General features: G+C 43.6%; 3 protein-coding genes across 3 annotated transcripts; 1 reads left to right on the forward strand and 2 right to left on the reverse strand.

The window, feature by feature from the left end:
• Positions 1 to 1616: 1616 nt before the first annotated feature.
• On the reverse strand, positions 1617 to 3460 carry FOMMEDRAFT_150768 (uncharacterized protein; the record flags this gene model as incomplete). The annotated part of the gene is made up of 5 exons (XM_007261982.1): positions 1617 to 1812; positions 1872 to 2308; positions 2370 to 2762; positions 2817 to 3104; positions 3158 to 3460. 5 exons carry the CDS (start codon positions 3458 to 3460, stop codon positions 1617 to 1619), a joined length of 1617 nt encoding a protein of 538 aa, XP_007262044.1.
• A 414-nt stretch (positions 3461 to 3874) lies between these two features.
• On the reverse strand, positions 3875 to 5681 carry FOMMEDRAFT_16584 (uncharacterized protein). The gene is made up of 5 exons (XM_007261983.1): positions 5404 to 5681; positions 4701 to 5355; positions 4348 to 4636; positions 3976 to 4215; positions 3875 to 3921 (listed from the first exon to the last, which is right to left on the reverse strand). The coding sequence occupies exon 3, from the start codon at positions 4586 to 4588 to the stop codon at positions 4400 to 4402; it is 189 nt and encodes a 62-aa protein (XP_007262045.1). The 5' UTR covers positions 4589 to 4636; positions 4701 to 5355; positions 5404 to 5681; the 3' UTR covers positions 3875 to 3921; positions 3976 to 4215; positions 4348 to 4399.
• A 132-nt stretch (positions 5682 to 5813) lies between these two features.
• FOMMEDRAFT_16586 (uncharacterized protein) lies at positions 5814 to 11742 on the forward strand. The gene is made up of 8 exons (XM_007261984.1): positions 5814 to 6228; positions 6285 to 6341; positions 6389 to 6424; positions 6479 to 8982; positions 9037 to 9521; positions 9584 to 10841; positions 10899 to 10973; positions 11026 to 11742. The coding sequence occupies exons 1-8, from the start codon at positions 6064 to 6066 to the stop codon at positions 11582 to 11584; spliced, it is 5139 nt and encodes a 1712-aa protein (XP_007262046.1). The 5' UTR covers positions 5814 to 6063; the 3' UTR covers positions 11585 to 11742.
• Positions 11743 to 14356: the final 2614 nt, after the last annotated feature.

Consider the following 14356-nt stretch of genomic DNA (forward strand, 5'->3'; position numbering starts at 1 on the left):
CAAGCACACGCTCGCGACAATGTCCCTGTACGACTACTCCCATCATGCCACCCTCTCTCTCACCCGGTACGTACTTCTTTCCCTGCCCATTCAATGTTTGACATCACTTTCGATAGGCCACACTGCGTGCATTTGCATTCCTCTGTGCCAGGCATGACACTGCATTGAACGGAAGCAGTGACCCACCACTCACGCCGCCTGCACTGAGTCTGTCCATGACTTCCACGTTGCCTTGTCTCTTCACGTCAGAACGTCCCAGAGATACACCATTGCGATCCATGGCCCAGCACACCACACCCCCCATTGCCTGCTTTAGCAAGAGCATGTAGTACACATGCACAGACACAGATTCGCCTGTAGCTCAAATCAGCTCGCTCGACGCTCCAGATCTCAACCCAGTGCACTACCCGCCCTTCCTACACGTTGTCATGGTGTGTCCCTCTCCTCACTTCAATTACCTGCACTTGCTAACAATTCTGTCCCTTAGGCAAAGACTGGTCTGATAAATATTCAAAGTATGATTCTCTACAACTGGACACTCCTTTCCTTTCCTTTCCTTTCCTTTCCTTTCCTTTCCTTTCCTTTCCTTTCCTTCTCTGTTATTTATTTTTGTGTCTGCATGATTGTTTCACAAGTACAATATTATTAGAATGAAATGTAGTAGAAATAAATTAATGCAAGTGTATTAAAATGTAAATACTTAATTATAAGAGGAAAAAAGGAGAAATAAATGAACACCTGGATTGTAAAATATTATAACTATTTTAAAGCCTTGTAAAGCTCTTATAAAGTATAATAATGTTTAACAATATACATACTACTTTTAAAACTTTACATTAGATTGTATACATTATAAAACTATATTACTCTTGTTAAAATACAAAGTTCTTTTAATATCTTTTCATTTTAGGAGGTTGGATATAAGTTTGTTTACATATTGTCAACACTTATAAACCTTATTCATATTAACAATTTGTACATACCTTTTTGTATCTTACATAGCCTTTTATAATTTTCTCATTTTGAGAGGTTGGATATATGGTCTTTTATATTTTTTAGAAAATTTATATAATTTATATGTTTATAAGCTAATATAAGCCTTAAGACTTTTTCCTGATGTGCCCCTTACATGCCACACCCTCAAGACATATTAATTCAGCCACATTTGCTCTCTTGACACTTTCATATTCTTCAAGTTAGGAAATGTGCAGACTTGAGAATATCTCCAGATGTAGATAATATAGTAGATTCAAGCTAGATCTACACAGGGTTGGAGGAAAAGAAGGGACAATAAGTAGTAGCAAAACGCTTTAATGTGGAGTGCAATATAGTATGGGTAGATACGTTTGTTGTAACCAGTAGGTTTCATGCAATTGAGGAATCAGCTCTTCTTACTCTGCAAGCTAGACCAAGTTACTAATGATAAAAGGGTTGCACATTGACAACACCTTAATGTATGAAACTATGTCTGCCTACTGATATGCATTCCCTTTCTGTCCCGTGACGCTAATATAATGATAAAATAATTATATGCGTGAGCGAAATCTATAATTTAGCCTGACAGATCACGGAAGACAGAACGTCTTTCTTATTTTCTTCAATTCTGAACAATCCTGCTAACCATTTGTGAGAAATCGGGAATAGCTTAGGAGTAAAATACTGACATCACCACGACACTTATGAAAATAGCTCGACGTGAAGTCAATGATTTTGAGTGATCCGTCGCTGCATCGGACAACATTCCGGGGCTCGAAGTCACAATGATAAATCCCTAATCCGTGCAGTGTCGATAAGGCATCGTACAGATCTTGTCTATAAATTTGGTAAGTTTTTTTTTGAGACTGTATAGGTGCTAATGATGCTATTCTCACTTCTCAGTTGGCGATAGTTCTGACCACTCCCCGTCATGCTTGAGTACATTCCCTTCGTAATCCATAAGTAATGCCCATGTTTGGCTTGTCTCGAATAGTCCGTAAAACTGCGGTATAGCCTTGACAGGCCCCGAAGACCTCTGAGCGATACGGCGATATACATCGAGCTCTTTGAAAAGACGCTTGGCACAACTCTCTTCTTCGAGTGTTTCACCTTTCCCGACTGTTTTTATTGCGTATCTTCGAGGTTCGGAAGCTCCCTCGAGTTCGTCGCCTTCAGAAATCGCTTCGTAGACAATCCCAGTCGAACCACGTCCAGCACATCCCAGTACACAGAGTCGAACATGGTCGTTGCCCAAAGCCGGAAAATCGTTGGTGTCCACAGCGCGAAATTCAAGCCACCGCCTATGCTGAAAGGTTTTTGGTGACCACGTGACCTGAAAAAGGCTTAATAAAGAATTTAAGAAAGCAACGCAGCCGAAATTCCAAAATTCTTACAAGGAAATAAGAAGACAAAGTTGATGAATTGTCGCATTTCTTTTGGGATCGAGTGAGTGGCGGCTCAGAATTTGTCACTTGGGCTCCACCTTTAAAAGATGAATACCGCTGCTCTGGCAGTGTGGATGTATCAGAAGGTTCTTTTGTTGCTGGAATTGGCCGAAGCCGCCCATTCATGTCAGCGTTGGAGGGAACATCAATTTCCCTTGCAATAGCTAGTAACATCCCAAGTGATGCACGGAACGCCCTGGTGTTGTCTAGTTTTTCGACAGTCGAATATGTGATATATGGTAATTCGCCCACACCACGACTGTGCAGTCGGAAGAACACCCATTTCGTGTAGCACGTCAATCCAAGCCACTCTTCGCCGAACAATTCCATGTACAAAAATACCTGAGTGGATTGATTCAATAATAGAATTCTTGGGTGTCCTTGACTCACACAGACCTTGATAATGACTTTCATTCCTGTCTCGGGTGTCTGCAAATCCAATGGTATGTAGAGACCGACTTCGGCATGGGACAGCTCAGAAAGATCTTCCGCGGCCAAGTCAAAGACATCTAGTGCCTTAATATCGACTAGAGCCTTCTTGTCTTCCCTTGTGGATAACAGAATGTCTACCTTAGTCCCGACACCTGGGGCTTCGTGTTTATTGCCAATTCCAATGGGGTGACCCAGAGAGATCATGATCGAGCGTAAAAGGTTCAGATGTCTCATCGAAAACTTTAATTTGGCCTGGAAATTGTTAAATTATGAAAAGGAGCTTCGCAACAAAGGATGGAACTTACATTCGGCTTCCTTCTAACGTCACAAATCCCCTGCATGTCAGAGCTATACAACCACTCAAACTCCCCTTCGATATACTTTGGTATAGGGTTTTTGCCAAGCTCATTAAGAGCATTGATAAGTGCATCGACCAACTGTGCATCGCGGCGAGCTTCTATTACTGTGTAATGCGAGTCCAAGCGAGACAACACTACCTCTACCTCTATATCAGTCACGGCAGTGAATTCCGACCGGTGACTCGGAGGTGCAACGGGCGGACAGTAGAATTTAGCATGGTCGCGAAGATAGTCTCTGAGAGACGTCATGATACCAGAAGGTTTAGACAGGCTCGAGGACTCAGACAGGCAAAAAGACCGTGGCTACTGGCACGACCATGTGACATGCGCATGACTTAGGAATGGTGGCTAGCTGCTTCAGGGAGTAAAGCCTGGAGTAAAGCCGTTGGACCATCCTTTGGGGCCTTGTTGAGCTCAAAAATTTGGTGCGTGAGTTAACGCACTTTAATGGAATAACCTAACTCACGGTGGATGTTAGAAGCAAGTAACCTGTCTCTCTGCTGGTCATATGTCTTGCCGTATGTCTCAGTATTACTATTACAAGATAACCAGAAAGATTACGTAATTACAAGCACTTATAGGTGGGTTTACAGCCGAATATCATCCATCTAATGTAACGCGCATTTGACTCATCTCGTGTACAAGCTATCTAGCAATATTTCCTGGTATTACACGTTCATTTTTGTGAACAATTGCATTCATATAGTTGACTAGAGTTTGGTTACATAATTGCGTATTGTTCGACAGAAAAAGAAATGACTCACGTGCTGCACTAATGGATTGCCGTCCTAGACTGTAGACACGAGGTATCTTGAACGAGTGGTGCAGGCTCTTCATCCTCTGGGACTTCAACAAGCCGAGCCTACATGCCAACGTTGGATGAAGCATTGATATTCATTACAACGGCTAGCATCACCCCCAATAATGCACGGAATGGTCTGGTATTATTCTCGCTGTTCGACGGCCGAGTAAGTGAGGAACGGCACCACGCCTACACCGCGACTACGAAGTCGGAAGAAAACCCATTTCGTATGACAAGTCAGCACAAGCCACCGCGCTTCTTGTGAGCCCATATAAAGGCATACCTCTAATGAGATGATTTAGCAGTCCTTTACATGTAACTGCATTGCACCAACCTTATGCATCACTTTCTGTTCATTCGGTTCTGTCGGCTGATCCAAGTTTATCCTAAAGCTTGGCACGTTTAACTTGAGGTACTTCCTCCCTCTCACCTTCCTCAAAAACACATGGACTGATAGCCTCGACCAGTGCTTTCTCACCATTGGATGTCGAGATCTTATAGTCCACCACCGCCTGAAACATTTCAGATGGTGTGCGTTTACGGTGAATTATAATCGGGGAATTGAGTTCTGCCATGATTATTCTTAACGTCGCTAGAGGTCCTTCATCTAGGAACGCACGGACCTAGATATGAATAAAAATATTAGAAAATTTAGCTTCCATCTTTGAATTTAAATGTCGTATTCACGTCCACCTCTCCTTCGATGACCTCGCAACTTCTGCTTTGTCTCCGGTAAAGCTTCTGAAAGTTTCCATTTAGCTTGATAGGGCTTCCTGACCCAAAAACGTCTCAGAAATGCCGATGAGTGCGTCAACTAAGTTCGCATCGCAGCAAGCTTCCGTGGGCTTCCGTTCAATCGACAATTTGCTCAATGTCCGTCGCTTTCAGGTTGGAGGAATTTTCTTGACCGCTTTCAACGTGTGGACAATAGAAATGAGCCTGATCGCGTAGGTAGTCTGTAAAAAGCATCGGATATTCATAGCACTGGTGTCGGGACAACAGTCGATCTCTAGTGTCAGAGACACAATCGTGTGATATAGTACACATGACTCCGAATTTCGAAATTTCCCCTTTCCAGGCTTGTTACTCCCTCTCTTTCTGGTCCTGTCATAGATCATTTTCTCTGGTCAATGATGTAGCAATGTTAATATGTGTCACAATCTAGCTGAAAGAGACAGGGAAGGAGTATAAATGTGAAAGTTGAGTCTTTTTCGAAATAAAGAAAAGAAACGTAACTTAAGAAACAAGATACAATTCCATGTTTGGTATTCGTGAGATGTCTACACCAAAGGTACTACTGTTCCATATCTCAAACCAGTGTATTATTCGTTGCAGTCTTGACCTGGGTAATCTGAGCAATGGGAAGATTCAGATCGAGGTGGATGCTTACTATTCAGGAAGTCTAGCAATCAATGACTGCACGGAACAGCATAAGCAATGTAGCCTCGATGAGACTGTAATTAGAACCGCACGCATGTACCAGTTACTCGTCTAGCGCAAAATTAACATTGGATTTCTGACCACAACGAATTCATTACTGAATCCTATTGTTTTACCATCAAGCGTGAAACAACAAAGGAAGTCTTCACGAGAGGATCGCCCGTTCAGAAAGAGAATAAAGGACCAGAACGGCCGTGAGATTGGTCAAAGCAGACATTTCAATTTTCTGTGGTGGTTGCACCAGTCAGAAGGAGAAAGACTGAATGAGTTGTGACGCGCGTGTCGAACGCCAGTTTTGGCAACCTACAAACTCACACTGAAAACTCGATATGCTTTCCTGTCAGCGACCACAACAACCCGTCCTCGCTGCGGTGTCCATCGACCTCCTACTCTTCACATTGTCACCATCGTGTTTCGGGGAGACAAGAACGGCGCAAAACCGTTGAAAATTTAGCAAGAACGGCCTTTATACGTGTCCAGGCGATTATCCTCGGCTTTCACGGCGCACACTCCTGATTCTCGGCTGCTTCTTACTTTGTTTGCTATTACGGGGGATTATAATTGACCCTTTGTCCTACATGGTAGCCTGGCCTGACCGGGTACATTTGGAATGGTGCGCGCAAGGGCGAAATCGACTGCGACTGATGTCGCGCAGGCAGCGCGGCTTTCACGCATGTCGGACATGACGCCTGACATTCTTGCATCGGAACGCGAGACCTTGATACAGGATAAGCAGAAGGAGTTAGGGAAGATCTTAGCTAGACATGACGGTCTCGTGCGCACCGTTCGCTTTCTGCTATTCTTGCCCAATCGCTAACACTTGGTTCGCAGATTCGGGAGCAGTTCCAACTTGAGAACTATGGTCTGATGCTGTTCTACAACCCCGAGGTATGTTCCTTTCATGCCACAACTATATGAGGCTGACTGTGTCAAAGGTTGCGAAAGACGATCACACAAACGAATTTCAACGGGTGAGTCCGAAGAGTTACTCATCACGCGACAAATACTAATACCACATACAATAGTTTAAAGATAGCCATGACTTAATGCGATTCATGCCAACTTCGGGACCATCCCGGACGACGAGGCGTGCTCAGACCGACCGTATATCGGCTTTGGCACAATTGTCTGAGCCTTCATCTGTCGTGAGTACGCCCCTTTCACCGGGCGCGTCTTTAAAGCGGGGCGACCAGGCGCCTTCGCGTGTTGCATCAATGAAAGGAAAGCAAAAGAAAGCCGTAAGACCTGTCACTATGAATGGTACTGAGAGCCATATAAGTGCAAAAGCCCAGGGGAAAAGAAAGGCGGTGGATGTCGCTCCTGGTGCAGAAGCTTCTTTGGACGGGGAAGGCGGTCTCGAATCTATAACTGTATGTCATACAGGATTTAGACCACGAGGGCGATTAAAAGCCGGGAGTAGTCTTTCGGAAGTATCTTCCCGCAAGTCGCGTTCACTATCGACTTCCACGGACCTTGCTTCCGCAAGCACTGCTATGGTATCCGGTAGACCGACTCGAAGTTCTTTACGTTCCGAGGGGTCCGACGTTTCCCAACCATCGAAAAAGCGAAAGGTATCGATGAACGACGTTAAATCACACCGACAGCTTCGCGTTGCGGGACAGTCATCATCTGCAAAGTTGTCATCACCTGCAGAAACCCGCCCAACAACGTCCGGGAAGAGTCTTCCGGGAAAGGCACTTCCGACAAATTCTACACCTCTGCCTCGCCCTACCATCAAACGTATAAAGCTTATTGTTCGACCACCACCAAGAAACCTATCTTCTCCCCGCCAAAGACCAAACCCTCCGCTGTTCAACTATTCCTTACCTGCGCTCTTAAACTCATATGTTGAGATCGACGGGAAAAGCTACAGTTCCTCTGAATTAGAGGCTGCTGCAAGGCGAGATGCCCGCATTCTGAATAGGATAGACGAGTTAAGAAAGAGAGGCCGATTTCCGGTTCGCGGCTTCGGTGGCCTTAACGGTACCTCTACGCCAACACACCAACCTTCCGATATCTGGTCCATCGTCGTCAAAGATGTAATTGCCGCTCGAAATACAATTTCACGACATCGGTTCGGGCATGGTGGTGCTCTAGCATCAGTTGTGCATACCAGGTTACATGCACATTGGGACCTGCTGAGAAAGGATTTGGAACGTGAACAGGTGCAGGAAGAACGTCGGTTACGTGCCTTGGCGAAGTCAATCTTACGATTTGTAATTGCTGAATGGAAGAAAGCGGTGTTTCATGTGCGTGAGCAGATGAGGGTGGCTCTCGAGGCGGAAGAGGCTCGTCGTGGGAGATTACACCTTGATGAGATTCTGGATCAGAGCGGCCAGATACTTGAGAGGCAGCAGTTGGAGCTCGTGAGGTCGGGATCTGTGAGCGTGGATAATGACGAAGAATTTGATGAAGAAGATGAAAATGAGGATGAAGAGACGGAACTTGAAGGGAGTGAAGCGGATGGGGACGAGAGCCGAGATAGCGAAGTCGTGACTGAGATGGAGGACGAGATGGATGAAGCCATATCCGTCCAGGATGGAGAGAGCTATATTGACTATAGTGCTCCCCTCAATGACGTCGAAGACAGTATGGATAACGTGTTGTCAAACATCGAACTTTTGGCTTCCGAAGAAGGCGACATCCCACTATCGAAGACGAGTCTAGAGGGACGTATAGTACCTGTAAAGGTCAACGGCATTTCGAAGACGGTAGTCGAGCATGACGCTAGTCCACCTCGACTTCAAGCCATACATCCGCTCCTCGATGAAGACAACTCCTCATCGAAAGCCTCACTCGAATCGAACTCGCTTGCAGATATCCAGGCACATAAAGATGAGCTGTTGAGCATGGGATTCGAAATTGGACCAGAAACACAGGACATTCCTATGCTGGAAATGAGTAACGGCTTAGAGCAAGATTCGGTTATCTTGCATAACGAATCGTTGGCGGAGGAAAAGCCCATTCAGATAAGCAAGCCGTCAGAACTTCCCTCGACTGAGCCTGTTGTTGATGCCGTCGAGGACGATTCACCGATGCAAATCTCGCCAGTCGATATGGAAGATGTTGATACACGACCGAAACTGACGAACGGTCATGTCAATCATGTTCATGTTGGTGATACTTCAGCAGACGTACAGACCGCTACTGGCGATACGGAGGACTTGACTCAGGGAATGAATGGGAGTACCGTTGACGGCGCGAAGCCCACTCCCCAAAGCGCCAATATTAAATACGCAGTTGAGCCCGGCGACGATGCACAGAAAGAAGAACTAGCGACAGAATCCGAAGAGGATGCAAAGAGCGTCGGCGGGGATGCAGCGTCCGAGCTCGAATCAGAGTGGGAACCCCCGCCTGAGCTACAGTCGTATGCTGTAACCCACGTCAATTGGGAACCGGGTTCGAAGATCGTCCCTCCCTTATTGCTTCGAGGGAACCTTAGGCCGTATCAGCAGTCCGGTTTGGAGTGGCTTGCATCCTTGTACAACAATGAGACGAACGGAATATTGGCTGACGAGATGGGTCTTGGGTTTGTACACTTTAGTCTTATTCACAGAACTAGATTGCTCACAGGCGCATATAGTAAGACAATTCAGACAATTGCTTTACTAGCACACCTTGCGTGTGATCGTGGCATCTGGGGACCACATCTTATCATCGTACCGACGAGTGTTCTGCTCAACTGGGAGATGGAATTCAAGAAGTTCCTTCCGGGATTCAAAATTCTTAGTTATCACGGCACGACGAAACGGCGAAAAGAACTTCGGCAAGGCTGGAACAATAAGTACAGGTTCAATGTGTGTATCACGTCTTATACGTTAGCTAGCCGAGATCAGCATATCTTTAAACGCAAGGCTTGGTATTACATGGTCCTCGACGAAGCGCATATGATCAAGAACTTCAAGTCGCAGAGATGGAATATCTTGCTTATGTTCCGTTCATTTCGTCGGTTACTGTTGACCGGAACACCTCTTCAGAATAACTTGACAGAGTTGTGGGCTTTGTTGCGGTTCCTCATGTCGGGCACGAACTTTGCAAATCAAAAGGAATTTAGCGAGTGGTTCGGAAGTGCGTCGAGCATCTTGTTTCTCGATTGGTTAGAGAACTTATCTGATATACTTCCCCGTCAGTTCCTTTGGAGAAGGCCATCGAAGTAGGAAACCTCCAAGATCAAGAAGTGCAGTTACAGGTGATGAAGCTCCATGAGATGCTCCGGCCATTTCTTCTTCGCCGTATGAAGAAGGACGTGGAGAAAGAGTTGCCCAAGAAATACGATCATCTTGTCCTCTGCAGATTGTCGAAGCGGCAACGATTTCTCTACGACGAGTTCATGTCGCGAGCCCAGACGCGCGAAGACCTCAAGTCAGGGGTCTATCAGAAGATCGCCAACATCCTCATGCAGTTACGCAAGGTCTGCAACCATCCTGATCTTTTCGAAGTGAGGCCGATTGTCACATCCTTCGCTATGGAGAAATCCGCGATCGCCGAGTTCGAGATTAGAGAGTTGCTGATTCGACGTAGACTTCTTGAGGATGATGACCGCTCTTCGCACATCAACCTCGACGTTCTTGGTCTTCAGTTCACGCGTCTCTGCAATACGTCCTTGATTGCTTCTCACGCAACGCGATTGCTAGAGGAAAGTTTAGCTGCAGAGCTGGGTGCGGCCGAGCCAGGCGAGTCTCCACCGCGAGACTTACGGACAATCGAGGGCTTTAGGAAATATGATGCATATCAGCGGCGTCTGTCGACCTTCTTGCGATACCAGCACATGAGCTATCTGAACAAACTGAGATGCAACCGACATGTCGCGTTTGGCCTTGAAACCATCAACACGGTCAAACACTTCTACAATCCACTGACCACCGAGTGTGAGACGGAATTCATGTCGGAATGCAGGCCGGCGAACCATATGATCAAGTCATATCTCCAACGAGCGGAAGAGATGGAAGATGTGATTGAGAAATTTGCATTTGCTACTCCCGCAGTCGTGGCCCGAGATATCTCAGCGTTGGTGTTACGAGAGGTACCGGAGGGCGCCATTAAAAGCCTTCCTATGGATTTCGATGCCGTGCTGCACAAGCCTACCGTCAAACTGCAAATCGCGTTCCCTGACCTTTCTCTTCTCCAATACGATTGTGGTAAACTCCAGGAGCTTGATTGGCTACTTCGTGAACGAAAGGCCGGAGGACATCGTGTGTTGATATTCACGCAGATGACCCGCATACTGGATATACTCGAGTTGTTCTTGAATTACCACGGGTATCTTTACCTTAGACTTGATGGAGCGACGAAGATTGAGGATCGCCAGTATATCACCGAGCGATTTAATGCGGATCCAAGGATTTTTGTTTTCATTGCCTCGTCACGTTCTGGTGGAGTTGGCATAAAGTGAGTGCTCACCGCACATTAATACCGTTAATGACGACTCTAACACTGTATATTTAGTTTGACTGGTGCAGATACAGTCATATTCTACGATAGCGACTTCAATCCTCAAATGGACAAGCAATGCGAAGATAGGCATGTGCTCCATTTCATGATTAATTAAAATCACTAACTCCTCAAACAACAGAGCCCATCGAATTGGCCAAATTAGGGACGTCCATATCTACCGGTTCATCTCACAATACACTGTTGAAGAAGCTATGCTCCGCAAGGCAAATCAGAAACGCTCCTTAGACGATATTGTCATACAACAGGGTGATTTTGACTGGAAGAACTTCTTCCGCGCTGATGCAGACGCGAATGGAGATACCTCCTCATCTAACGTCAATATGAACGCGACGGCGCTACAGACAGCGCTAGTGGAGTTCGAGGATTTTGAAGATGCGGAGGCGGCTAAGTTTGCTGCGAGGGAAGCTGCGCTCGTAGAGGGTGAAGATCGAGCGGAGTTCGGGGAGGCGGTGGACACACCCAAGACGCCAACAGCTCGTTTCGGTAGTGAAGAATGTGCGACGGCTGTACCTGTGGAAGATAGGGAAATCTCTACTACCGGTGATGTTGATGCACAGCAGCAGGGAGGAATGGATGATGCGGAAGAGGACGAAGAGGAAGGAGGGACAACAATTGATTACATGATTAAGTTCGTCCGTTCGGATCTCGAGTTCTTTAGGGAGTGGAAACTTCCTTAACTTCCTTAGCGTTGTTGGATTCGTAGTATATCTCTTCTTTTCTTCTTCATAATAATACCTTATCTCGGTCATCATTTTTTGTCTCGTTGCGATTTACAATAATTTCCTCACCTTCACTTTCTTGACTTTTTGTTTTAATGATACTGTTTCTATCTGTGTTGCTTGTACAGGATGGTGCTGGTGCTTCTGAAGATAGTATGGGTGCATAGTATTACAAGGAACTGATTAGTAGAGAAAAGGACAAAGAGGAAGTAGGGACACTCTTGATAAAGTGATAAAGTTCATACTGTTCAGAGTTTAAGTTTTTAAGGGGCAAGGGGGACAAATTGCTTTCACAGCTCCCCTCTTTTTAGGAAATCTTGTACAGTAATACATTATACTGCTTATTTTGTCAAGGAACACAGTAGATTCCTTATTTGAAATTCTCAAGCATTGGTTTTTGTTTCCCTACAAATTACACATTACTACTCTTTAATACTAATTTTATTTTCAAGTTTTCTTTTCTTTTGAGCCTTATCAAGTAAATGAGATAGGGACTTCTCATTATTATTAGTGAGCAACAGAGCAAGTGTCTTACAGAAATTTTTAGAAAGAACACAAACTTAATATCTTTAGAGTTGACTTTGGAGAAATATATCTGTCTCTTATATATTTATTACAGACAGTGATTGCTTAATCAGATAATCTAGTTTATACAGTGCCCCAGTATCTGAGAATTTTGATAGGTACACACACTGAAAACTTTTAGACTATGTACTAACAGATTATCAAACTGAATCCCCTGTCTTCTGAACAGTAATGATTTGACCTGTCTAGTAATATTACATCTCATTCACAAAGCCCTTCAGTAATCAGAATCATCTGCTTCTGTCTACTTAATTATACACAATCATAATGTCCAACTATATATACATGTAGATTCTCATGTCAGAGTCAACTCTACCACACTCTAATCTGATCAACCTAATCCAAAATAGTAGACAAAGTGTAAATATATTTGAATCATTGTATAAGTATATCCTTTATAAAGAGAAGCTGAGTTGAATTTGTTGTACTCACACACTCTAGATGGTGACCCAGACACTGGCTTACAGACAAATCCACACTTTACATTCTTGTTCATCTACTGTAGACATAGATTCTAGTGTGCATCAGGAAAATTCAAACTACAACAGATGTCTATATTAGGGGAGATGTGTTCTCTAGGTTGATAGTACTCTCATACTGTAAATGTAGACCTGCAGCCCTTAAACCAACTATATTCCCAAAGCTACCAGCTAGGATTTATGCTAGGAGAACAAGTAGGAATATGAGAAGAGTCAAAAAACTAAGGAACTACTGTATCTACAGATTGCTTTTTATAATAACTAAATAACAAGAGTAAAGTAAGGAATGAAACTTGAGAATAAGATTAAAGAAATAATAAGAACAATTATTACAAAGCCAACAGGCACATTAGAGGCTAGGAAGAATTAACAGAGTATTGTGTATTAAAGAATATAGGCTAAGAGGCCATTACACAAAAGAGGTGCAAGTTACCATATTGAGTAAGAAATAGATTAGCTACATTGTAATTGTATACACTACCTTGTGTCTCTGTAGCTCTCTCCTACACTTAACACTAATACAATCTCTATGAAACTTTGTAGAACAATAGATGAGATGTTAAGAATTATGAAAATCTAGTAGTAATGTTGGTTTTTCACAAAACTGACAGAGATATAAAGAAAATGAAATAGGTCTAATCCTACAATCCTAACATTACCTCCCTCCTTAGGTTGTACATCCTGGACAACTGAATCTAGGGGCTATTTTACTTAAGTAAAGTGTTAAAGTCCCTAAAGGTTCCTTTTAGAATGTTCAGTTGTCTTAGAACACTAGGATGGGCTTTGTAGAAATCTCTAACAGTATCCTAAGTATGAGTAAGGTCATTTTCAGACTGTCAAGTTGCTTCCTAGTATCCTACCCATTTAACAAGGAACTAAAGCTTTCCCTTATAGAGTTGAGAGTTAAGGATAGTCTTGACTTTGTATTCAATCTTATTATCTACAAGTTTTAGGGGAGGAGGAGGAGGAGCCTTCTAAATATTAAAGGCTTGAGGAACATATGGTTTGAGCAGAATCTTATTGAACACTGAGTGAATCAACCATCTCTAAGATAGTTTGAGCTTATATACACTAGCTCCAACTTTTGAGTCAACCTTAAAGGGACCAAACTACTTGTTATTAAACTTTTTAGTAGGTCTAGTAGTCTTTATGTTTCTTGAGTCTAAACATACTATATCTTCTAACTTGTACTGTATAGAGGGGCTTGAATAATGATTATAGTACTTCTTTATAGCTTTAGCAGCTTAGTCTAGACTTTTCTTTACAAGTTCCTAAACATCTTTAATATGCTTAGTCTATTGTTTAACTAAATATGTACTAGTCTCAGTCAAAACTGATTCAAAGCCTACAGAGTGTCTTCTAAAGTTGACATAGAACAGAGAGAACTTTGTAGCAGAGTGTTCTCAATTGTAAAATACAAACTTAGTTATAGAAATCTATTCTGCCTAGTCTGACTACTTATAGTCAATATACAAGTAGAGATACTATTCTATCTCTTGATTAATATACTCAGTTTGACTATTAGTTTGAGAATAATATACTGTAGAGGGATTTCCTTTAATATAAAGAGCTTTGTGTAAGATATACTCACTTTACTAGTTCTAATTATTAGGAATAGTAACAGAATAGAGTATAAAGGGTAAGACTTGTAGACTTGTAGAGTGAG

The sequence above is a fragment of the Fomitiporia mediterranea genome (assembly GCF_000271605.1).
Source record: "Fomitiporia mediterranea MF3/22 unplaced genomic scaffold FOMMEscaffold_1, whole genome shotgun sequence".
Taxonomy (NCBI): Eukaryota; Fungi; Basidiomycota; class Agaricomycetes; order Hymenochaetales; family Hymenochaetaceae; genus Fomitiporia; species Fomitiporia mediterranea.